Source organism: Polypterus senegalus, chromosome 6, assembly GCF_016835505.1.
Source record: "Polypterus senegalus isolate Bchr_013 chromosome 6, ASM1683550v1, whole genome shotgun sequence".
Lineage (NCBI taxonomy): Eukaryota > Metazoa > Chordata > Cladistia > Polypteriformes > Polypteridae > Polypterus > Polypterus senegalus.
This window is the reverse complement of record NC_053159.1, coordinates 173,122,428-173,146,480: the sequence shown is the minus strand read 5'-3', so window position 1 is coordinate 173,146,480 and position 24,053 is coordinate 173,122,428. Positions and strand designations below refer to the sequence as shown.

The following is a 24,053-nucleotide window of genomic DNA, read 5'->3' as shown; positions in this document are numbered from 1 at the left end:
GACACGCGTCTTACCCGTGCCTGACTTCGCCTTATACATCGGCGGTTACAATATAATTACAATGTAACAATTTATCACTGATCCAAAAACAAGTGTACTTACATAGTTACATTGTATCTGTACTTTCAAAATGTAATAAAAACATCAGGGTATGTAACTACAACTGTGTAACGGATGTTCCATGGTCTGGGCAATTATAAAAGGTTTTCAATGATAACTCCCCTGGGAACAGAATGTACTTGACATGTATTTACTCTGTACTTACACTGAAAAGGCCTACTTAATGTAAAAATCTAGAGGGACACCTCCTTGACATGTTTTGCTTAAATAAGAATTTGTCACATTCTTGTACTTGTGTTACACTATTTATTGTTGATTTTTTTGGGGCTATTATTATACCCATCTCTAACATTATACTGCCAAACTTGCATCATTCAATCAAGGTACACAGGGTCGCAGAGCCATTCCGAGCATCACTGGGCACAAGGCATGAAACAGCCCAGGATGGGGAGCCTTCCCATTGCAAGGCCCACTGACAAGCATACCAGCACTCGTGCTCTTACACATATGGCCATGTAACCCAACCTACATGTCCCTGGGATGTGGTAATAAAACCCAAGAAGAAGACATAGGGAGACATGGGTAGAATGTGCAAATTTTACACACATATCTCCAGACAGAATTCCATCTCAGGATAATGGATCTGTGAGGCAAAAGTGTTAACCATTTTGCAAAGGTGTTTTTACCATTTAAAATAGATCATCGAAAACCTATGCAGTTATCACTGCAGTTCTCCATTGCAATTGCCCAGACCATGGAACATCTGTTACATAGTTGTAGTTACATACCCTGATGTTTTTATTACATTTTGAAAGTACAGATGCAATGTAACTATGTAAGTACACTTGTTTTTGGATCAGTGATAAATTGTTACATTTGTAATTATTTAAACTGTGGAATAACAATGACAACTGAGTAATTAACTATAGCGTTACTTTGTATTACACAGTAAGTATGGAGTAATAACTCATAGTTACACTGTACTTATAAAGGTAATTACACAGTAGTTTCAGTGTAATTATGGACACTTAATGTAAAGTGTTACCGAAAACTATATCATATCATCATATCATCAGCTCTCAGATAACAGTGTACATATAAGAAATCTTATGACTCTTAAAGATGAACTATTTGGGGACTCTGCATAATGTTTAATGGTACAGGAGAGTCTGCACTATACCATTTATCTGTATTCTGATTGTTGTGTTTGAAATGTTTAATAGTCATTACATGTAAATGTACCTAAAATGAAAAGACAGCGCTCTGTTAGAGTTCTTCTGTCTACCATGCTGCATTAAGAAGTACATGTAGAACTTCACCTTTAGGTATAAATAAAGGATGGCCATGTTTGGAGTTAATTTATAATGATGGCCGAAGACACTTCTTTATTTACTGATTCATTTCCGCAACAGGTCAAAGCTGGCAGTAAAGCTATGGTATAGCAAACCCATTACACAAACCAAAATCAAAGACAAAAGCTCATTTCACAGGTTCTAGTCATAGGGTATGTCCGACTGGATGACTGTGGATGATGATCTCATCGCATGACTGTGTCAATAAAAACAGCTGGGCATGTCAAATTTAATGACTGCATGACAAATTTCCAGCATAGTCGCGCTTGTCCCTTTGTCTGACAGCCATAAGCATGCTGCCTGATGGATTCAGTGCTGTATTAAAGATTAGCAGGCCACAATCTTGACCCGTTTTTCTTTTTCCTGTTCTGTTGTGGTACCTAAAACATAAGGAATGATACAGACAAGATTCTCTTCTTTTTTTTAGTGGTCCAAAACACCCGTGTTACTTATTACTGAATATTACATTATATACGTTGTACTTCTGCATTAGTGTTCATTGGTTGTCAGCTCTCAGCCACACAGAGTCGGGCTTACTGCTAACGACAATTGTTGGGGTGAGTTTCGGACTAGTTGGAGTGATTAGCTTGGTCTGTCAGTCTAGACGATTGCTGACTTCCTCTAATTGTAATCCAAGGTCACAGATAAAAGAAGCTGCTTAACCTCATCCAAGGGAGTCAGAGTCAGGAGGCAGAGGACAACACCTTCTTGGAGGAAGAGGAGTAGGACTGAGAAGGAGGAAAATCTTTATTATGTGATGTTTTATGCAGAAGGTTCCAGAAGGGTCTGTAAGATACTGAAAAGTATAAATAATTATACTTGAAACCATGACTGTATTTGTGTTGGTTGTGTCCAGGGTTTGGGGCTAGGTGGTGCCCCCTATTCTGTCAAAACGATAGACACTTGGAATAAGCTACTAAGTAGTATGCTAGACAGTAGGACGTTAAGGACTTTCAGACCTCGACCTGTTGTTTTTTGGAAGAAATAAGTGGATAGGATTGGCAAGCTTTGTTGGTCTGAATGGCCTGTTTTCATCTAGATTGTTCTAATGTTCTAAAACACGTAAATCCATAGAATATACAAAATATAAGGGAAAACAGGAACATGGTGAATTTAAAACAAAACAACAAACTTTTTATTAGCTATCAACCATGTCACATTTGACGACTTTTCTAGCCATTTTAAGTCACAGCCTTCATTTATATAACCTTATCAACTCAGAGGCAGTTATGGTGGACTCTCGTGATTTTCAGTCATGCAGTTTCACATACCCACTGACTCACTCTGACTAGTCCATGACTCGTCCCTGAAATAGTTCTGATTTTGTCTTTAGTCGTAAGGGTGGGCACTTCGTGCATGATAACTGACTACCAATGAATGCTCCTCTGGAAGTACAATGCATGGAATGTACCAACAAGGAATAAGGGATGTGGGTGTTTTGGACCTCACACACAGAAGGGAAGCTCGTCTTGTCTGATGTTTCGCGCTTTATGTACCAAGAGAGAATGGGGAAAAAGAAAAGTAATCATGGATGTGGGTGAATTTGCTGTACCTGGAAAGCCTTTCTGCAGTACCAGTTCTGTCAGGCAGCATGTTGTTGGCTATCACAAGAAGGTGCAAGCACGAGTGTACTGGAAGGTCAGTAGAAGTCACTAAATGTGACAAGCCCAGCAATTTTCAGTTGCTCAGATTGACATGGTCTGTCAACAAGATCAGCCACTCAATGACTATAAATCGTGAAATGTGACAGTGGCTTAAGTAGTACAAGTGGGGCGTATGCATTCCAGCATTACTCACCCCATAGATAGAAGTCCTCAGGATCCACAGATCTGCTCCTCAATTGAATTAAAAAACTGGCCCTTCAAACTTTTTAACATCTTTCCATAGAGAGTAGCAAGTTTTGTCAAGGTGTTAACTAGAGTAACAATGGTCATCATTCCCACCTTTTTCTACATAATCTCTCCCATATTCCTCTCTTAGTTCTTCGGTTTGCCTCTCCCAGAATTCCTCCATGTTACTCTTGTACACCTCTGTTGTCATTATATTCGTTTTGAAGAACCCAGGCTCAATGCATGAAACTTTGACACCGAAAAAGGCCATGTTCATCCTGAAAAAGAGAGCGAAAAATATATGTATGTATTTCCTTTAGTTTTGAAAAATGATAATAACATTGAGAAACAAATGACCCGGGATCACCAGAGGTTCAGTATAACAGAACAGGTCATCCACTGGGAGGGGAGACTAACCAGGAAAACCAGGAAAAGCTTGGGTTGCTGCTGGAGGAGATGTTGGTGAGGTCAGCAGGGGGTGCTTACTCTGTGGTCTGAATGTGGCTCTCAATGTCCAATTGTAGTGACGGGGACACTGTGCTCTAAAAATGAAACCGTTCTTCAGATGAGACATAAAGCTGAGGTTGTGACTCTCTGTTGTCATTAAAGATCCCTGGGCACCTTCGTAAAGCGTAGGGTGTATCCCGATGTTCTGGCTAAACTGCCCCCAATGGACTAGTCATTCTGGCCCCCTAATCATCCCTTGTGTCTCTCTCACCCCTTCACCACCTAACACCTAATATGTCGTGAGCGTACCGGTGCAAAAATGGCTTCTGTCGCATCCTGCAGGTGAATGCTGCACATTAGTGGTGGTTGAAGTGACTAAAAAAAAGCACTATAATGAATGTAAAGTATTATTATTATTATGATAATGAAACTGTCATGAAAGATTACAATGTAGTTGTGGTGCACCATTTCAGTGATCAAAAATAATGTGCCTGGGTCATTCTTTAGAAATGTTGAGATAGATCTGTTTTTGAATCCCATGCCCAGCTGCCATCCATGTTGAATTTACAAATATTCCAGTGTTAGTTGCGCAAATAAGGGGTATGCAGATTACGCTGTGCATAGGGGGCCCCAAGGTATCTGTACACATAAGTGCAGTCTATGTCAGATCAAAGGGGCAACCTTCCCTGCTGATTGCTGGCATGCTGACTTCAGATCTTTTACATTGCTGCACTTTGCGAGTTCATAAGCTTGCAATCGCTCTGAGATACTTTGACTAAGACACTTTGTCACATCTGTACATCGCAACCTGAGGACACAAGACATAAGCCTGAACTGGTGGAATAAAAGACGTGGAGGGATTTAATACAAAATAACAGTTTGACAACTTTTGAATGCTAAGCGAGACATTCGATTATGGCATCTGACTGCAAGACCCATTTGGTAAAATAAATGCCAGAGGTGCGACATTCCAGAAACACGTAGTAATGGGGCTGCGCTGGAAGACTTTCATTTTTTCTTTTGTCATTTCACCATTTTCTGAGGAGATCAGTCCTGTGTTACATGAATACAAAAATGAGTGCTCTATAAGGTTTATGTTGTGAGGACAAGGGGGCACCCCTGAACCCCAAACCCCAGACACAATTAAACCCCACACAGTCACGGATGCAAATAAAGGTTATTTATTTATACAGTGCCATCATTAAACAGACATATTACAATCCAAAATTTAATCACCACCATTAATTAAAGTTTCCTTTGTCTCCTTCCACTCCTCTGGTGAGTTTCAGCTCCTATCCTCCCATCTCTGACTAAACCAAGTGAGGCGAGAGGGCTCCTTTTATGTCTCACCCAGGATGACTTCTGATGTCACAACATAGCATGATGGAAGCTCCCTAAAGTAGGGAGATCTTTTCCCAGCTGCACCCTCTGATGGTACCCAGGGATCTTGACAAGGTTTACCTACCTCTCGCCACGTGTTGGAGCATACCTTGCCTCTGCTTAGCTAGCTTTACCTGTTTGTTCAGCAGACATTATAGTCTACAGATTGTTAAGGAGTAACTTTTGACGTTTTTGAGAGAGAGATCAGAGCTACGTGTGTTTTAGAGGGTAGCTGGTGATTTCCAGAGATTTCATGGCCACGTGCTTTTCTCCCCACACGTGGGACAATCTCCCGTCAGAGCTGAACAGATACAGTGCCAATGTCTATTGATTTTTAAAGTTTGTCCTGTTTCACTACTACATGAGCGCAACCGCGGGGGACGAGCCAACCTGTCTCGTGCTATAAGGAGTGCTAAGTGGGCATACGCGCAGAAGATCAACAAACAATTCAGCAGCACCAGAGACACACGTTGTATGTGGCAGGGTGTTCAGGCAATTACAAACTACAAGCCCAATCCACACAGCAGTGATGGTGATGCCTCCCTTCCAGATGAGCTGAACAACTTCTTTGCATGGTTTGAGGCACAGAACAAAGAGCCTGCGAGAAAAGCAACACCTCCCTCCACTGACCAAGCACTCTGTCTCTCCATAACAGATGTGAGGAGGACTCTATCCAGAGTCAATCCACAGAAGGCTGCAGGACCTGACAACATACCTGGTCTTGTGCTCAAAGAATGTGCAAGTCAACTGGCTGGTGTCCTCACAGACATCTTCAACACATCTCTGAGCCAGTCGTCAGTCCCAACATGCTTCAAGTCGACCACCATCATACCAGTGCCAAAGAAGTCATCAGTGACATGCCTGAATGACTACCGACCAGTTGCACTCACACCAATCATAATGAAGTGCTTCGAAATGTTAGTCATGTCACACATAAAGACTAATCTCCCTGCCTCCCTTGACCCTCTTCAGTTTGCATACCGCTCAAACAGGTCAACTGAGGATGCCATATGCTCTTCCCTTCACCTCTCCCTGACACATCTGGATAAAAAAGACACATATGTCAGGATGCTATTCTTAGACTTTAGCTCTGCCTTCAACACAATCATCCCTCCAAAGCTGGTTGTAACACTGAGCAGGTTGGGCCTAAACACCATCCTCTGCAATTGGATCCTGGACTTCTTGACAGAGAGGCCCCAGTCAGTTCGGATGGGCCACAACACTTCCAGCATCATCACACTGAGCACTGGAGCACCGCAGGGCTGTGTGCTTAGTCCACTGCTCTTCACCCTGCTGACTCACGACTGCACAGCCACGCACAACACCAATCACATCATCAAGTTTGCGGATGATATGACGGTGCTGGGACTGATAAGCAGGGATGATGAAAGAGCATACAGAGATGAGGTGAAATGGTTGTCCGCATGGTGTGAAGACAACAATCTATCTCTCAATGTCGACAAGACAAAAGAGATAATCGTGGACTTCAGAAAATCACGTCCTGCCCACATCCCGCTCAGCATCAACGGTTTAGATGTAGAGATTGTTAGGAGTACCAAGTTCCTCGGTGTGCACATAACTGAGGAACTTACGTGGACAAATAACACCTCATCATTAATCAAGAAAGCCCAGCAGAGACTACACTTCCTGAGGTGGCTGAATCAAGCACGTCTTCCCCCTTCCAACCTCACCATGTTCTACAGAGGCACCATAGAGAGTGTTCTGACCAGCTGCATCACTGTCTGGTATGGCAACTGCAACATATCTGACCACAAGGGCCTGCAAAGGATAGTGAAGACAGCAGAGAACATTATTGGGGTGCCTCTCCCTTCACTACAGGACATATTTTACAAACGCAGTGTCCGCAAGGCCTGCAGCATTGTGCAGGACCCCTTACACCCCTCGCATGGACTTTTCACACTTCTGCCATCCAAGAGAAGATACTGCAGCATCAAAGCCAAATCTGCGAGGCTGCAGGAGAGTTTTTATCCCCAAGCTGTTAGACTCCTTAACACCAGGCTGCCCCCTGGGACCTTCCACACGGCCTCAACCACCACTAAAAACAGAACTTTTATACATGAAAACCACTATTCAGCTAAGAACTGAAAATCTCATACTGACCTCTAAGGATTTTGACACTCTTGATATCCTTCTGCTATGAAACATTCTGACCTGTCATTGTTTACACACGTCTTAAACAACTATTATCATACACTGATAATGTGTGTATTATCTATATCTATTACTTATTATTTTATTATATGTTACTCGGCACATCTTTGTCTAAAGTGGGAAGAGCTGGGCAGGGAGAACAAGGAGAAGAAGCCTCTTCTATTGAGGTCAGCACAATGCTGGATTCACCTGACATGATCTACTTTGTTAGTGACACTGGTAGCACTTTACCAGCTCCACTGGTGACTTAAACAAACATGTTATATTTAGGGACAGCATAGTGGCACAATGCCTCACAACAAGGAGACCGGGGTTGGTGTCCTGGGTGCTCCCCTACAAGGAGTTTGCATGTTCTCCCTATGTTCTTATGAGTTTCCTCCAGGTGCACTATTTTCCTTTCACAGTCCCAAGACATGCAGGTTAGGTGGATCGGTGTTGCTAAACTGGCCGAAGTGTGTGTGTTTGTGTGTGTGTGGGTATGTGTGTGTTCATCCTGCGACTGACTGTTGTCTTGTCCAGGTGTTGTTCTTGCCTTGCATCCTATGCTAACTAGGATAGGCTCCAACACCCCCCCGCCAAGACCCTGTTCAGAAATAAGCGGGTTAAAAAAAGACAGACTGACTGACTTTCAGAAACACTGATCTAGAAAAACCAGTTTATTATTAAAAAATAATTTTCTCAAAACTATTTAAAGGACTAGTCAACCCAAAAATATTATTTTTTTAGATATTTATCGCCTCATGTAGTTTGTAGTGATGGCTGAAATGGGGACGTTGGGAGCATGCGCTGTTAGCATGTTGCCGCACCCACCACACGACGAACCACCTGGATTGGGATTCTAGTGCAGCGGGTGACACCTCAGCACCACACTGGAACAGCATGAGGTTTTTACGGTGGCTGCAGTGCCAATCCTGCCACCAACCCCCAAGTTTTCCCTTTAAGTTGGAGGACCTGCTTGCAGGACTGGATGGAAATTAACGTCATACCCAGGACTAAGTAATTGCAGATTAATTGTCCTGCTTGAGGGCCCAACAGATTGGAATCACTTCTAAGCATTTACAGGATTCGAACAAGCAACCTTCTGATTGCTGGCACAGTTCCTTAGCCTCAGTGTCACCACTCCATGGTTGAGAAAATTTTTTAATTTCATGTTTTCATGGAGAATGGACATAATAATAGAAGCCAATGCTGACCAATGCTGGACAACAGCAAACAATATAAAAACCTCTATGAAAAAAATTTCATTTTGTGTAATTCACACATCAAGACTTCACATTGGATTCCACTTTTGAATTGATAACAAGACTCTTGACCAATGAATAAGAGGAAGAGGCGGGTCTTTAATTCAAAAGCACAATCCCATGTGAAGGAGCATCCTGTCTGTGGACTACTTTAATTTTCCAGAGTTATTAATTTAACAATTTTTTATCAAAATTGTAAGTGTATGACTAGAGGTCTTGACATTTGGATAATTCAACACAAGTAATGCAAAATGTTTTTTAGTGACATTTTTGTAATGCCTGCCATTATCCAGTGTTGGTCACCGTTGACTTCCATTCTATCAGAAACTTTGTTGTCCGTTCTCCACGAAAACATCAGATTAAAATTTTTCTTGGCTACCCCTACAAACTACAGTACATGTAAAAGAATATATAATTTTTGGGTTGAGTATAACTTTAACCTAGTTAAGAGTTGGAGGGTCAGAGCATCTCCTAACATTATTGGGTATAGGACAGGGCATCAGTCCATTGCAGGGCCCGCTGATGTGCCCACTCTCACGAACAGCCAACTTAGAATTACCAGTTAACCTTTCATGTATGTGTTTGGGATGTGAGAGGAAAACCTAGACAGACATGGCGAGGACATGAAAATTCCACACAGATAAATAGGCAAGGGACTTAAATCCAGGGCTCTGAAACACGTAAAGTAAAGAGTTACCGTATTGCCAGAGATGATGTTGTCAGGGTCCTAGCCCACCACTTTTTCAAGTCCTCATACCAAGTAACTGCCTGTCAACCAGGGACCTCCAAATCAGAATGCAGCAGCTTATTCATTTGAGGTAAAAGGACCCTCCCTTTCTCAAGTTAGCAAGGGAGCTTCTGACTATTATTGCAACAGTGAGGGTGCCGTTTAACAGTGGGATTTTGCTATCTTTCTTATCTTTCTTTACAGACTTACTGTCCCTCAGTACATACCGCAGTCAGTCATGAGGATGATATACAATACCTCGTTGTTTTGTTTTTCCAGTTATTGACTGCTGGCTGCACTTTAAAAATAGAAGTCATACATTCCAGTGATTTCACAGGAATGCAGCATGATAAGCCATCTGAAAACAAAGCAACATATTCAGGTACAACCCCAGGGTAAAATCTTAAAGCTTCTTCCAGTGTTGAAGGAGCTTGAGTCTAAACTCTCATCCACAGAAAGAGCCCCCTCATAGTCAATAAAGATTATGAACTCCTGATTGTTAACACCAGGGGCCTCATGCATAACGCTGTGCGTGGAATTCACACTAAAACATGGCGTACGGACAAAAGTGGAAATGTGCGTACGCACAAAAATATCCAAATGCATAAATCTGTGCGTTTGACAACTTCCACGTTCTTCCGCTACATTAATCCCAGTCTGCGGGAAAAGTAACACACGTGCACATGGCTACTGCCCCACCCAAACCCTTCCCGGAATTACACGTCTTTGAATATGCATATCAATATAAATAGCCTTTAAGCTCAGCGTTCTGTGAAAAGGTAATGGCAAAAGTACAGGGGACAATAGAAGATTTCATTGAATACCATGTGGAGTCAAGGAAAAACTTACTATTTGTTGGTTTAAACAGTGGTATAAACAACAAAAGGAAGTTGATCCAGTGACATAACGTGTCAGAGAAACTCGAAAGCTCAAGTTCACAAAGTCACACAGTGCCCGAAATAAAAAAAGAAGTTGTCACATATCAAATTTGCCATGAAAAGGTGAGTTGTAGCCCACCGTCTGAGTGTCATATGAAAGCTTATTAGGGTACAGAGAAAAGAAGAAAAATAGGGACAAAAAAGCTCGAAATGTCAACTTTAATCTCAAAATTTCCAATTTAATCACGTAGTTTATTTTGTCATTAAAGCAGAACATCATAAACTTCATCTTAATAAAGTTTCATTTGCTACTTTCTCAAATCACATCGTAATTAAAGCAGCACATTAAATTCTTTGTTTTGTATTTATTCTTCTATGTGCTCTATGTATGTGAATCACTACTTGCTTCTTAAATTGGCTTTCCCTACCTCTGTCAGGTCACACAATCCATTACATTCATGATATTACAGCTCTCTGAATAATTAAAATACTGAGATGTATACGTGATATCATTTTCATGATGCTAGGAGTTAAAGCATGTTATTAAACATGGGAACATGGTGGCGCAGTGATAGTGATGAGCTGGCACCCCATCCAGAGATTATTTCTGCCTCACGCAAGATGCTTGCTGCGCCGTGCACGACCTTCAATGAAATAATTTATTGCAGCAGTACTGTCTCTTTCAAACGTACTAACCCCCAATTCCTGTCCTTCCTTTTCTTTCTCAAGTAACCAATCGCCACGCAATCAGCTCTGTAATAGATGTTAAGCCATCTCTAAGCTGAGAATGCAGTTTCTTCAAAACTTTTAAGGAACATTGAACATTGAAATATCTTCGTAGTACATGCTTAATTATTCTGTCCATCGTCCACTGTCATGCCAGCCCCAGCAAGAATACAGCATGAGGCAGGAACAATCCTTGAACAGAGCGCCAGAGCTGCGACACCGTGTCCTCATGTTTAATTATTAACAATATAGATTATTTAAATGAAGTTAAGGTTTTATCCGTATAATATAATAAACAGGGTGGCATGGTGGTGCAGTGGGTAGTGCTGCTGCCTCGCAGTTAGGAGACCCGGGTTCACTTCCTGGGTCCTCCCTGCGTGGAGTTTGCATGTTCTCCCCGTGTCTGCGTGGGTTTTCTCCAGATACTCTGGTTTCCTCCCACAGTCCAAAGATATGCAGATTAGGTGCATTGGCGATCCTAAATTGTCCCTAGTGCGTGCCCTGCCCAAGGTTTGTTTCCTGCCTTGTGCCCTAGGATTGGCTCCAGCAGACCCCCATGACCCTGTAGTTAGGATATAGTGGGATGGATATAAAAAACATATTTTGCTGCATTTCATCTTAAAAATGACATCTTCATCATATGTAACTATGCACTTTATAAAGTGGCTCAGGTTGTACAATATTATAACTGTATCGCAAGTTTACAGTGAGGTAATTGTACTTATAAGTACAAACAGTTCTACAAGGAACACTTGATGGACTGATTGAGTGCGTTTATAGTTCTTGGGATGAAACTGTTTCTGAACTGTGATGTCTGTATAGTAAAGACTCTGAAGCGTTTGCCGTATGAGAGCAGTTCAAATAGCGAATGGCTGAGGCAGCATGTGTTTGATGCTCTATACTGATAATTCTATTTTTGATCATCAGCTGTAGAGCTGTGATTCCACACTCAGATTCAGTGGGATAAATACTCCAAGTGGTGCAGCGAGAGTAATATGAAATAAGATGATCCGCTGTGGCAACACCTAACAGTAGCAGCTGAAAGAAGAAGAAGGTGAAGTGAGAGTAACAACGCTAAAGCAGCTATGGTATATAGAATAGTTTGGGTATTCTGTGGACCATTATATTGTTATGGGTTAATTACAATCAGATGCCTTAAACTAATAAACAAAATGCGGTTTATTTCAGTGTATATGATAAAGCTGCATCAGGGATGTGGATCTAAAAAAGAAAAGGAAACCACACTGGAACAGTAGCACTGCTTTGATGCTGGGTGCCTCCAGTTTGCAAAACCGAGCAGAGAACTTGCGTACGCCAGGGTTTAAGCTGGCGTGAAAATGTGCTTGGCTTTACGCCACGTTTAGGTTTTATACTTCGTGAATTGAGCATGGAAATGGGAATATGCAACATTTTTGTGCATACACACTGTTTATACATGAGGCCCCAGCACTGAACTTAATAGTCTTTTAATGCAAATCCATGGTACTAGGGCTGGCTATTATATTTTTGAGAGAAGCCAAGCAGGCTGATGCTCCAAGAATTGAGAAAAAAATCCTCCTGTGTCTACCAATCCTTCAATCCACACAAAATGTAACATGATTTCAAATGATCCCCAAATCATCTTAGATTACTGTTCCAAACTATTTATTGACAACGCAAGTATATAAGATTATAAGAAATTTGACAAATGAGAGGAGACCATTCAGTTCATCAAGCCCGTTTTTTTTAGTAAATAGCTAAGCTGTCCCAATATCTCCTCCAGATTTTTCTTAAAGGTTGTGCAGGTTTCTGCTTCAACTCCATGTCTCGGTAGTTTATTCCAGATTTCCACAACTCTGTGTAAAAAAGTGCTTCCTGGCTTCAGTTTTAAATGCACTTCCTCTTACTTTGCACTGATGTCCTTGAGTGTGTGATTCACTGATAAGCTGAAAGAATGTTGCTGGATCTAGTTTTTTTAATGCCTTTGAGGATTTTAAATACCTGGATTAGGTTCCCATGCAGTTCCACTCATCATTCTAAAATGATATCCAGGCTCGTGATGCAACAGTTATGGTAGCACTTTAGTTTAGGTGCATCGATTACTTTTTTACTCTTATGTAATAAAACTTAATCAAAGGCTCATTTAAAGCATCAGTACAGTGGTTATTCATCTGTGCAATGCGGCCTACTACAATAACTTCACTTTGCAATGGTTAGAAGTGGCTTACATGAGCCATATGTCTCTTAATGTTGCATACTTCAATATAAGGTCTTCATATTAACAAGTAATTTGACCATGATGTCAATATGTCACCCTGCACAGAGTTGAAAAACCACTTTATTGATGTTTGCAAGTGTTATGGACACTTAAAGTAGCCTTTGTCAAGGTCTTGTTGCGTAACAGTAAATAAGTTAGAGATGCATTTTTTGCAGTTCCTTAACTAAAGTGTTACTACCGTTATTGTCAAATGTTAAGATGCCAAAACAGTCAGAAGGAATTATAGAATCTATAAGCAAAACACGTGCCTTCTCCCCATTAAATTTTAAATGGTTGAACCACAACCAAGATTTAACACAATGAATTGCCGTGGACTCACACCATAAAGCATCTCAGTTTAAAGATTTACAACGTAGTGAATTGCTGCTGGTCAGTCGAGAACCCACCATGTCTGGCTTAAGTAGCAGCCTCCTTGTAGGGTGAGCTAATGTGAGAACTCCACTACTCAGCTATGCAGAGGCCATTTCTGAGCACTACAAGTGTAGATCTTCATGGTGATGCTAGCTGATCTCTCTTTCTATGCAGCATTGCAACTCCACTTGTGGACTTTGGACCCGGACACAAACAGACACAGACTACAAATGTCCCAAACACACACGTTTTACTTATTCAGCACACAATGCTCAGACAATACAGTGCTCAAATCACCGTCAGTTTCTTTCTTTTTCCTTCTCGTTCTCTTCTGACGCCTCCACTCCTCCCGTCACAAGCTTTGTCTCCCTCTTCCCGACTCTGGCTCCCCGAATGGAGTGAGGCGGCCTCTCTTATACTTCACATGGATGTGCTCCAGGTGATTCCTGATGATTCCTGGTGTGGCGCCACACATTCATTTAGCAATCACTTAACAGGACATACATCCAAATAAAACCCTCTATGTGACCCCACTACAGGCTTTAATGTGTGTCACAAGGACACCCACATACAGAATTTGTTACTGTTGATGACAGGAAGTCCCTATGTAGAGAATCTTACGTGGAATATTGCAAAGTGACTCTGGATAGGATCTCTATGTGTATATGTGTGTATCTGTGTGTGTGTTAAATTTCAAGGGTGGGAGTAGATGAACCTAGTAAACGTACCTGGTAAGGCTCACAAACTTCATGATAATACAGGCTTTGGCTAAACATTTCACTCTCGTTCAGTGTTTCAAATATTCTTATCCCCCTTTGTGGATTGCTTCCACAATAAATCAGATGACCGATTCAGCTCTGTTAGCCCCAGTAATTTGGCTTGAAAATGTGTGCTTCTTACCTAAGGGTGTCGTTGAAACTCTCCACAGCACTCTTCGTTGCAGAATATGGTACCCCAGGGCTGCTTACTCTTCCCATCACACTTGACATATTCACAATTCTTCCTCTAGCTTTCTTTATGAGGGGAAGGCAATGCAGAGTGACTTCAACCAATCCAAAGAAGTTGACGTCAAACATGTTTCTGAATTCCTGCACAGAGAGCCAATCGCAAGGACCAAAGGGGACTCCTGTGCCAGCATTATTGACCAATCCCCACAGACCTGATACACAGATATTTAAAAGAAGAACGGAGAAAACAAATCATTACACATTAAATACAGCCTTTCACCCAAACTTAAGTTATTGACGTAGTGAGAGGTTAGATCTTACTTAGTAATGATCTACTAAACCATTTCATTTTAAAATTATAAATTTATATTTCACCTTCTGTTATGGTCTTAAATATAAACATACTAACTTTATGCTAAGGTGCTGAGTTATAAAATCTACAACATCACGCCCTGAAAAATAAGCCACCAAAGCATGGGCCTGCACAAAATAGCTTCACCTCAAACAAGCCAACCCACAACTATTAGCTACAGATTTGGTCCCCAAATGGGAAAAATAGCTTTTAAAGTATAACATATACCTTAAAGCCTCAAAATATTTTAAAAAGTCATTCATGGGAGAAAAATCAAGTGTAGCTTGTGGAGACACTCTAAGAATCTTTGGAAATGAAAATATTTCATAATTAATACATAGAAAACTGCAACAAAAAACACTCAAGTGAGCAAAAAAGGAGTAGCATAAAAGGCACCCCAAGGCAAACAAGTACTAAAAATAATTCAGGTGAACAACTACAATAACCAGAACAAAACATCAGATAAATCAGTAAGTCAAAAGAAAATAAAAAGTATTTACAAAGTGCGCTATTGAGATCACTTCCTTAGCACAATATAAGTCAACAGGGAAGTCACAGCAGGAGGGACACTCTTTGGGGTACCACCCACTAAGAACAAGCAACAAATCAGAACAATACATTAAGTACAAATCTACTGTATAATAAAATACTAATGTCTATGTGTGTGTGTGTGTGTGTGTCCAGTATCTCTGATCAGTCTGACCAGTGCCAGTAAAAGCTCATTTGGAGCTCTGGGCAGAGGGGTCCATAGGCTCCATAGTGCACAAACAGTAGTAACACACTTATCATAGCCCCTTCAGTTACATAAACGTTACCCCTTCACATCCATACCATGCACTTTAACTTTCCTAATTTTTTTTTTTTTTCGCTCGGGTTCCATGCCAACCCGATAAGATGTCACCCATGCCTAAATCCAACAATGAGTTTGACTTTGGTTTGATTGGCCAGTTTGACTTTGGTTGCTCAGTCAAACACAATTGAGACATGAAGTGGTGGGAAAGAGAAGTTGACACACACAAGGATACTAAGGAAAGGCATAGGAAGAACGCTGAGAGTCACCTTCAATCATGGGAAGTATTTAGAAGAATACAAATGATGTTTTGGCTTCACGGGAACACAATCAGAGCAGGAAGTGCTGGCCAAGAAAAGCTGAGACACACAAAGATACTAAGAGAAAGGCGCTGAAGGTACTTGTAAGGCAAAAGATATCAAAAATTTTTAAATGTAATTATCTGTCTTTCACTAGTAAGATAGCTACAAAAAGAACATAACAATATTAAAAATTGTACAAATACATACAAATAAAAGCCCTGGCTGAAACTAACAGCAGCATCCTTTACAGCCCATCCAAATACTTAATTTTCACTACAGTTTTGGGACAAACATCTAGTCAAGTCGATTACAATAGTTGAAATAAGAACAAACAAAATCACTTGCACTTACCAGCCTGTCCCACCTGAGACTTGATCAGCTCTATGGCTCTCTGGATGCTTTCTGACTTGGTCACATCCAAATGAACGGTTACAAGTTTCTCAGACGTTGTCTTCTTCAGCTCATCCTCACCCTTCTCAGTGAAACAGGCAGCGAACACTCGAAAGCCTAACTGGTCCAGGCGTTTGGCTAGTAAGTTTCCGAAACCAGAATCGCATCCGGTGATGAACACGTATTTATTAGATATTCCTGAGACTCGCTTTCTCGCTCTCAACCAGCGACATGACAAGAAAATGGTGATCATGGAGAGCAGACACAAAAGCATTTCTGAGAAAAAAAATAAATTAATATTTCAATAAACCACAATTACTTACTAATTTCACTTTCTGCACACTTTGTTGCTTTGTAGATTTAATATATACATTTAATATTATATATATCATTCTATGCATACTGGTGTACTTATTTTTTGTCTCTGTTGTTATTCTTGTATTATTTTCACTATTCCAAGGACACACAGAACTAAGAATTTCATTGTACTATATGTACATAGCAGTAATGTTGCACTTGTATTTTCTAAGAATTTCAAACAATGGTTTTTAGACTATGGTCCTTTTGGACATTTGCAGTGATCCTCTGTGTAAATGGTATGTTCAACATGAACCATGATAAATAAAATCTTTATGCCACTCATGTAAGATACAAGCCAGAATTTTTAAATAGATGTGTATAATTTTATCGCAAATAAACTAAATTATTTATGGCCTTGGTTCCAGTTGCACAATACTTGTCAGGTTGTTAATATTTGTTTTGTCTTAGTAGGGTAATATATTACTTTTCCCTTTTGTATTATTAATGCGTAGCCTTTGTCAGAATACCTCAAATCTCACAGACTTATCACTGTTTATAAGGTGTTGTACTTTATAACTTCTCCCCACCTTTCCTTCTACATTTATAACCTCAGGTAGTTAAGAATAGTGAAAGATAAGCAGGTGTTAAGTTACAGTTTAAATAATGTATTATTGATAATATTCATAAATAATAACAATATGCAAAGTACATTTGAATATTGGCAACCATACAACCTGATCAATGCAGATGTTTAGTTTCAGGCGGCACACAAACATGTTTGTTACTTAAAATGTCTCTAGCTAAGGCATCATTTGCGGTCAAATTTTTACAGAACAGGCCGCATGCCTGTCTCAATATGGCTGCCGAGCTGCGCTCTTCATTGTGTTGTCCTTTTTAGTTCATGGTATGTGAGATGGTCTTTCATCAATTGGACAGGAGAGAGAAGGGGTAAAGCAACTGAATTGATGCATTCTTTGTCCAAATCCTTACACCAAATAGGGCGTCATGTTCCAGAATGGCCTCTGATTCAGGCCAATCCCAAACAGCCATACTTCAAACCAATGGAGCACACAAAACCTTTCACACCTGCCCCTAAAACCATTTGTTAAGCTTAAGCTGAAGCTGAAGGGGAGGTGGTTGGGGGCAAACATGAATGCTTCTCACTGATGAAATACTAATATTATATTGCTTTGCTTAAGTTGCAAATAAAGACATACAAAATATTTATTCACTTGTATGCTAAATTTGACACCACAACAATAGGATATGTCACCCTACCTATGATTCTGGTGCAAGATTCATTACTGTTATGAATCAGAGAGTTTTGTAAATTTCTTCAGCATGAAATTATTTTTTTCTTTTGTACAGTTACAGTAATATTTCTTTGAGGTTTTGAATATCAGAGAATTTTAGTTTAGTGATCTCTCAATTATGAATTTTTTTTGGACTGATTTAGAAGTTTGCTTTTGTTGTTTTGATTTACTGCATTGACATTTGGTTTTTGTGGGCATTACCATTTTGTGGCTCTGGTGACAAATCATTTCTTACAGCGCATGCTATATACTGGTTAATATTGAAGATTTATAATAAAGACTTTAGTGTGTGTTTTCAAGTGGGTTTCTAGTGTTTACAGACTTCTGGTATTGTACTTTGGGCTTCATTTATTGGTTAGCATTTTGGTTTCGACAACAGTATTATAGTCTTCTTTAATCTATAATTAACAGGTCAAGCTCAGTTATGGTATGCACTTTGGACCCCTAAGTGTAGTATCAAAGGAGAGAATTTAAACAAAACTGAGTGCCTTTATAAACAGTGCTGCACATCCTCTCTCTGACACACCAACACTGAGGACTTTCAGCCAATGCATTATTCAGCAGAAGTGTGTCAAGAAACACTAAGTGGGCTCCTTTATACCAACAACAATATGCCTGTATAATGCCTCACTGTGACTGGGACTGCCAAGTCAAACGTTTTGTTTCTTTTTAATTTTATTCCTTTTTAGTTTTTCAGGTGTATGTTCAGAACATAGTTTGTTTGTGTAAATATACTTATTTATCTATTTAAGTATGAATTTATAGAGCTTCTGTAAAAAGCCAAATCTCTTCAAGGGGACAAAAACATTTCTATCTATCTATCTATCTATCTATCTATCTATCTATCTATCTGTCTATCTGTCTGTCTATCTGTCTGTCTGTCTGTCTGTCTGTCTGTCTGTCTGTCTGTCTATCTATCCACTTGTCTCAGTCTTTCTTCCATTCCTGCTAATGTTTCTATACTCATCCTTTAACGTGTCTATAGCCTGCTGAAATTTCTCTAGATTTCCAACATGGTAGTAAATCGTCTTCCCTTCAGTTTTAAGAGTTAATTTCAGGAACAAAAATAATGTCACTGTAAATCCCCAGAAGACATGTTTAAGCTAATAACATACTTTTATAAATGTTAAAGTCTTTAGTGAACACACCGATCAAACATTCACAGTTTGCTATGGAAAAAGCATATGAACCCTTGGATTTAATAAATTAACTAACCTCTATGGCAGTAATAACTCCGAACAAGTGCTTCCGGTAGCTGTGGATCAGACATGCGCAATGTTTAGGATTTTGGAATTTTGGAACATCATGTGGAACTGAATTAGCTCAGCCATATTCTTAAAATGTCTGGTGTGAATGGATTCCACAGCATATCCTTTGTATGTTGATTTATGTTTTAGAAAGCCATTCCATTCAGAAGAAGATTTACTTTTATGTTTACAATCATTGTCGGGCGACATCATCCAACATCTACTGAGCTTCATCTGGTAGACAGCCACTCAGATATTATCCTTAGGATTCTTACATAAACTAGGAAATTCATTTGGCCCTCGATGATGGCAGGTTGAGTGAGTAAATAGCCACAAATCATGATGGTCCCTCCACCATACTTCACTCATGGGATGACATTTTCAGATTGTTGTGTTGTGTACTGTTGCACATTCCTCCTAAACAATTTATCCTTAGATTGATCAGTCCACAACACATTCTCCTAATGTTATCATCATTGTGAAGTGTCAGGATGGTGTTTGGCAAACTTCACACATACAGCAGTGTGTTTTTTTTTTTAGAGAGCAGTAGCTTCTTCCTTGACATTTTGCCATAGACACCATACCTGTTCAACATGTGTATGGTAGACTCATGAAGAGAGATGTTAATCTGTTTCCGATGATTCCTTCAGGCCATTGGCTGTTACTCGAAGGTTCTTTTTTATACAGAATCACTGAGCATTCTGCATTGTGTCTTTTGAGTCATCATTGTTGGGCACCCACTTCTGGGGAGAATAGCAACAGTACTGCATGGTCTGCATTTATATACAGTTTGCCAAATTGTGGACTGATGAATATCTAAACTCATTGGAAAGACTTTGTAACCATTTCCAGCTTCATGCAAAAAATATTCTTGGTTGAAGTTTTTTTTTTTTGTGAGGCGTACAATAAATTAGCAGATGCTTCTTATAAATAGTAAACTCAAAATGTTTAATTGTTTTTAATTGTGCAAAGTATCTGTAAACCACACCTTCAATCTTAATTCATTGGATGAACTCCAGGTTTGCAAACTCCTGACTCCAGTTATCTTAAGGTTGAAGTAATAGGTTTGTTGTGTGCCACTGTAATCTGTGAAGTTTATTTCAAAGCCATTAATAAGCTGACAGGGTGAAGCCGACAGAAAGGTGGTGTGGCAGACGACCAGGGACATTGCTCCACCAGGACACCTGGAGCAGGGAAAGACCGGGAGAGGGGCAATATCTCCCCTGGGCACAAGATGGCAGCCCCCCTGGTTTCCATCAGGGGCCACGGATACGGAGCTGGGAAGCTCAACCCTGTGGAGGCGCCTGGATGGTTCCTGAGCCTTGGAGGACAGCACTTCCGCCACAGCATGAAGTGCTGCCGCTCCAGGAACTGTGCACGCCCAGAGTGCTTCTGGGTGCAAAGACAGCACTTCCGCCACACCATGGAAGTGCTGCTAGAAGACCATCACAGAGCACCTGGAGCACATCCAGGATGTTATAAAAGGGGCCCCCTCACTCCATTCGGGAGCTGGAGTTGGAAGGAGGAAGATGGAGCTTGCAAGAGAGGAGTGGAGGTGGATGAAGAGAGAAAAGGACTGAGTAGTCATGTAATAATTGGGACTGGATTGCGCATTAAAACTGTAAATAGTCTAAATAATACATGTGTTGTGGACTGATGTCATGTCTGTCTGTGGCTGGGCTATCTTTTACAGTGGACATAAAGAAGTGGAAGATGACTAAGGCCGGCTAGTTACCCTAGTCTTCTATTCAAAGATAGGATAGTTATTTTCAGGCAGAGGCCATGAGTGATTAGAGCAGGTGCACTGTGTGCTAGTTGGGTCTCAGAAGAACAGAGTCCATACATAACACAGCCATACTGGCAGGTTTCCTCACAAAAGCTCAATGAATATATGTATATGTAAGTATTTATATTGGAAAAGAATCACAGAGAAGCCAGAAGCCAACCCCACCCTGCCGGATTGGACTCGTATAGCTGTCAGCTCTCCCCAGTGAAGAACTGAATGACGACTGTATGTTCCATTGGCTTCTCTATGGCCTGGATATGTTATATGCTATACGGGTAAAGCACGAAAATTGGATAAACCTAGCATTACGGGGGTAAAGCTGTAAAAACATACACTTTACCTGGGTAATCTCTTTGAATAATGCAATATTAGTTAAAACAGATTGTTTTTGTCCATTTTTGTAACTTAGATTAAGATCAGACCATATTCTAAGATAAATTTATTCAAAAATGTGGTTAGTTCCAAAGGGTTTACAAAGGGTTCTTGCCTCTGCAGCTGCTGTACATTGTGTTCTCAACTAGTGGAAAAGCAAGGTTCAAAACAATGAGGCACAATAACTCAGTGGACTCTACTAGAGGTGGGGAATATTTTTCAATGCCATATGCGAGTGCACTAAGAATACACTAAGAGGGCATACGCTCACATATGGCTACAACCTAAAGCCCATAAACACCTACTCACCTCAAAAAAGGTAAAGGAGGAAAGAACACATACAATTTAAAGAAAATTGCACTTAGCGTGATTTTTGATATTAATATTGTAGCGACCCGTGGTCGAGTCTTGAAGTTTTTAAAGCAGATCGCTGCCGTGCACCTCTCCCAAGCTGTCGGCTAGCGGATTGCCAGTGTTATGCACGCAGCTTTACCCAGCTCTTCAAGTAGCGAGCACTTGTGTCCCATACACCGCACGACTACGAGTGTCTTGGCATTAATTGCTTAGATAAAATCTTAGCAATGAATAACAGTTCTGTCCTGTTGTATCTCTTTATTCACAGATAGCCAGTAAACAAAGCTCGACATTATTGCACTGCCATGGTCAAGGTCATGCACGAAGACACATTTCACATAAACGGTACTTTTTTACAAAATAAATAACCCCGGACGGCGATGACCCAAACCCACCCAACTAATTGAACACAAACACAACAATTATTTACAAGTTAAGACATTAATAAATACAACAGGAAAAACATTATAAAAAGCAGTGAACGTACAACCTTCCCATAATGCATCACTCCGGCAGCGCTGACTGCCGGGTCGCTACAATATAATTTCTTAAAATAAACCAGCATCATATTAAATTAGGCTGATAGGTCACCAAATGTTAAAAGATGCTGTAAAATGTATCCTGAGATTTTTTTCAGGGAAGGAAGACAGACATTCCAAGTTAAGGTACTGTAGTTCTACTCACTAATGGCACAGCAGTAGTAATGTTGCATGTTGATTAGTACATGCAAGGAGGAATTTCACTGCACTCTGTACACGTGACAGCAGTAGGTCTATAAATAATTGAGTACACCATATCAGCATCATCAAGAGAATCTGGTCCAACAGGAACAAGGCAAGTTCCTTATCTGAGGTTCAGATTCTATCCACAGTTTTTGGCTGCAGTTTCTTGGCGGAAGTAAGATTAGGGTAACAAAGTTTAGGGGTTATTGTGGTTAGGGTGTAGTATACATGCTTAAGGTTAAGGGTAATTTATGGTAAGGGGTTAGTGGTGTTAACGTTTGCGTGGTTAGCGTGTAGTATAGATGTGAGGTAATGTCACTTCCACTATGAAACTCATTATATTCAGTGACTTCCGCCAAGAAACCATGATGACTTATGGCTCTGTGGCTCTGCAGTTGGATATCACTGGATCTTGACAATAGACAATAGAAAACCAGCTCAAGGGTACATGGCTTCCTTATGTGTTGCGAGCACCCAAAAAGAGACATCTAAAACAGAGCCCCCCTGTCAGATTCACTCATTGAGATCCGAAACTGAAGTTGATGAAGTGAGGGTGGAGGTGCTTGGAGATCGGCACCGTCACAATCATATATAAAATTGACAAACGGGGTCTCCCCTTGTACAGTCGTGACCAAACGTTTTGAGAATGACACAAGTATTGCTTTTCACAAAGTTTGCTGCGTGTTTTTAGATCTTTTTGTCAGATGTTTCTATGGTATGCTGAAGTATAATTACAAGCATTTCATAAGTTTCAAAGACTTTTATTGACAGTTACATTAAGCTTATGCAAAGAGTCAAGATTTGCTGTGTTGGCCCTTCTTTCTTTTTCAAGACCTCTGCAATTCACTCTGGCATGCTGTCCATCAACTTCTGGGCCAAATCCTGACTGATGGCAGCCCATTCTTGCATCATCAATGCTTGGAGTTTGTCAAAATTGGTGGGTTTTTGTTTGTCTACCCGCCTCTTGAGGATTGACCACAAGTTCTCAATGGGATTAACGTCTGGGGAGTTTCTTGGCCATGGCCCCAAAAATTTGACGTTTTGTTCCTTAAGCCACTTAGTTTTCACTTTTGCCTTATGGCCTTTTGCTCCATCATGCTGGAAAAGGGATTGTTCATCACCAAACTGTTCTTGGATGGTTGGGAGAAGTTGCTCTCGGAGGATGTTTTGGTCCCATTCTTTATTCATGGTTCGGGATCAGGGCACCACCATTGCAGAGCTTGCTCCTGATCGCCTATAAAGTTGATGAATGGTTGGGTGATCAGCATTGCTAATCCGCCCCTCCTGATCACATATGAAAATAACAGTTTGCCGTCCTTCAAGGCATGGTGCCTACTCAGACTAGTGCCAGTCCTGCCTGCCAGATTGGCAAGCTTGATTTCTTCTTAGCCAACCTTTTGCATATCTGCGTCTTCTTGTATTAAACAAGGATATTTTCATACCTTGTCTTAATGCATGGCAATTAACAACGAGGACACCCTGTGGCCATATTGAAAACTACAGGAACTGCAATAAAAGCAGTTGGGGCTTTTTATTTATTTTTTGTTAAATTGGTGATTCAGCCTCGAACCCCATGCACACCCAACAATATTGTATATCAAGATCTGAGAATTGTACATATTTCCCAAACCCATCTATAACACAATAAAGTGTGCAGAAAATTAAGTAGTCTGAATGCTTCTTGAATCCTCTTTACATACAAATAGACATGACATACTGCTTAATCAAATTCAGGTTCATGTGGGCCGGAGTTTAATT

General features: G+C 40.5%; 1 protein-coding gene across 3 annotated transcripts in view; it reads right to left on the bottom strand.

Annotated features, from left to right (window-relative positions):
* The window catches only part of LOC120531805 (retinol dehydrogenase 16-like), a 65,875-nt gene that overhangs the window by 21,140 nt on the left and 20,682 nt on the right, over positions 1-24,053 (bottom strand). For all 3 annotated transcript variants that reach the window (XM_039757560.1, XM_039757558.1, XM_039757559.1), the window contains exons 2-4: positions 16,163-16,477; positions 14,321-14,579; positions 3,356-3,519 (exon numbers count right to left, since the gene is read on the bottom strand). In XM_039757560.1, coding sequence (XP_039613494.1) covers positions 3,356-3,519; positions 14,321-14,579; positions 16,163-16,475 — 736 coding nt within the window. In that variant the 5' untranslated portion in view covers positions 16,476-16,477. The remainder of the gene's footprint in view (positions 1-3,355; positions 3,520-14,320; positions 14,580-16,162; positions 16,478-24,053) is intronic.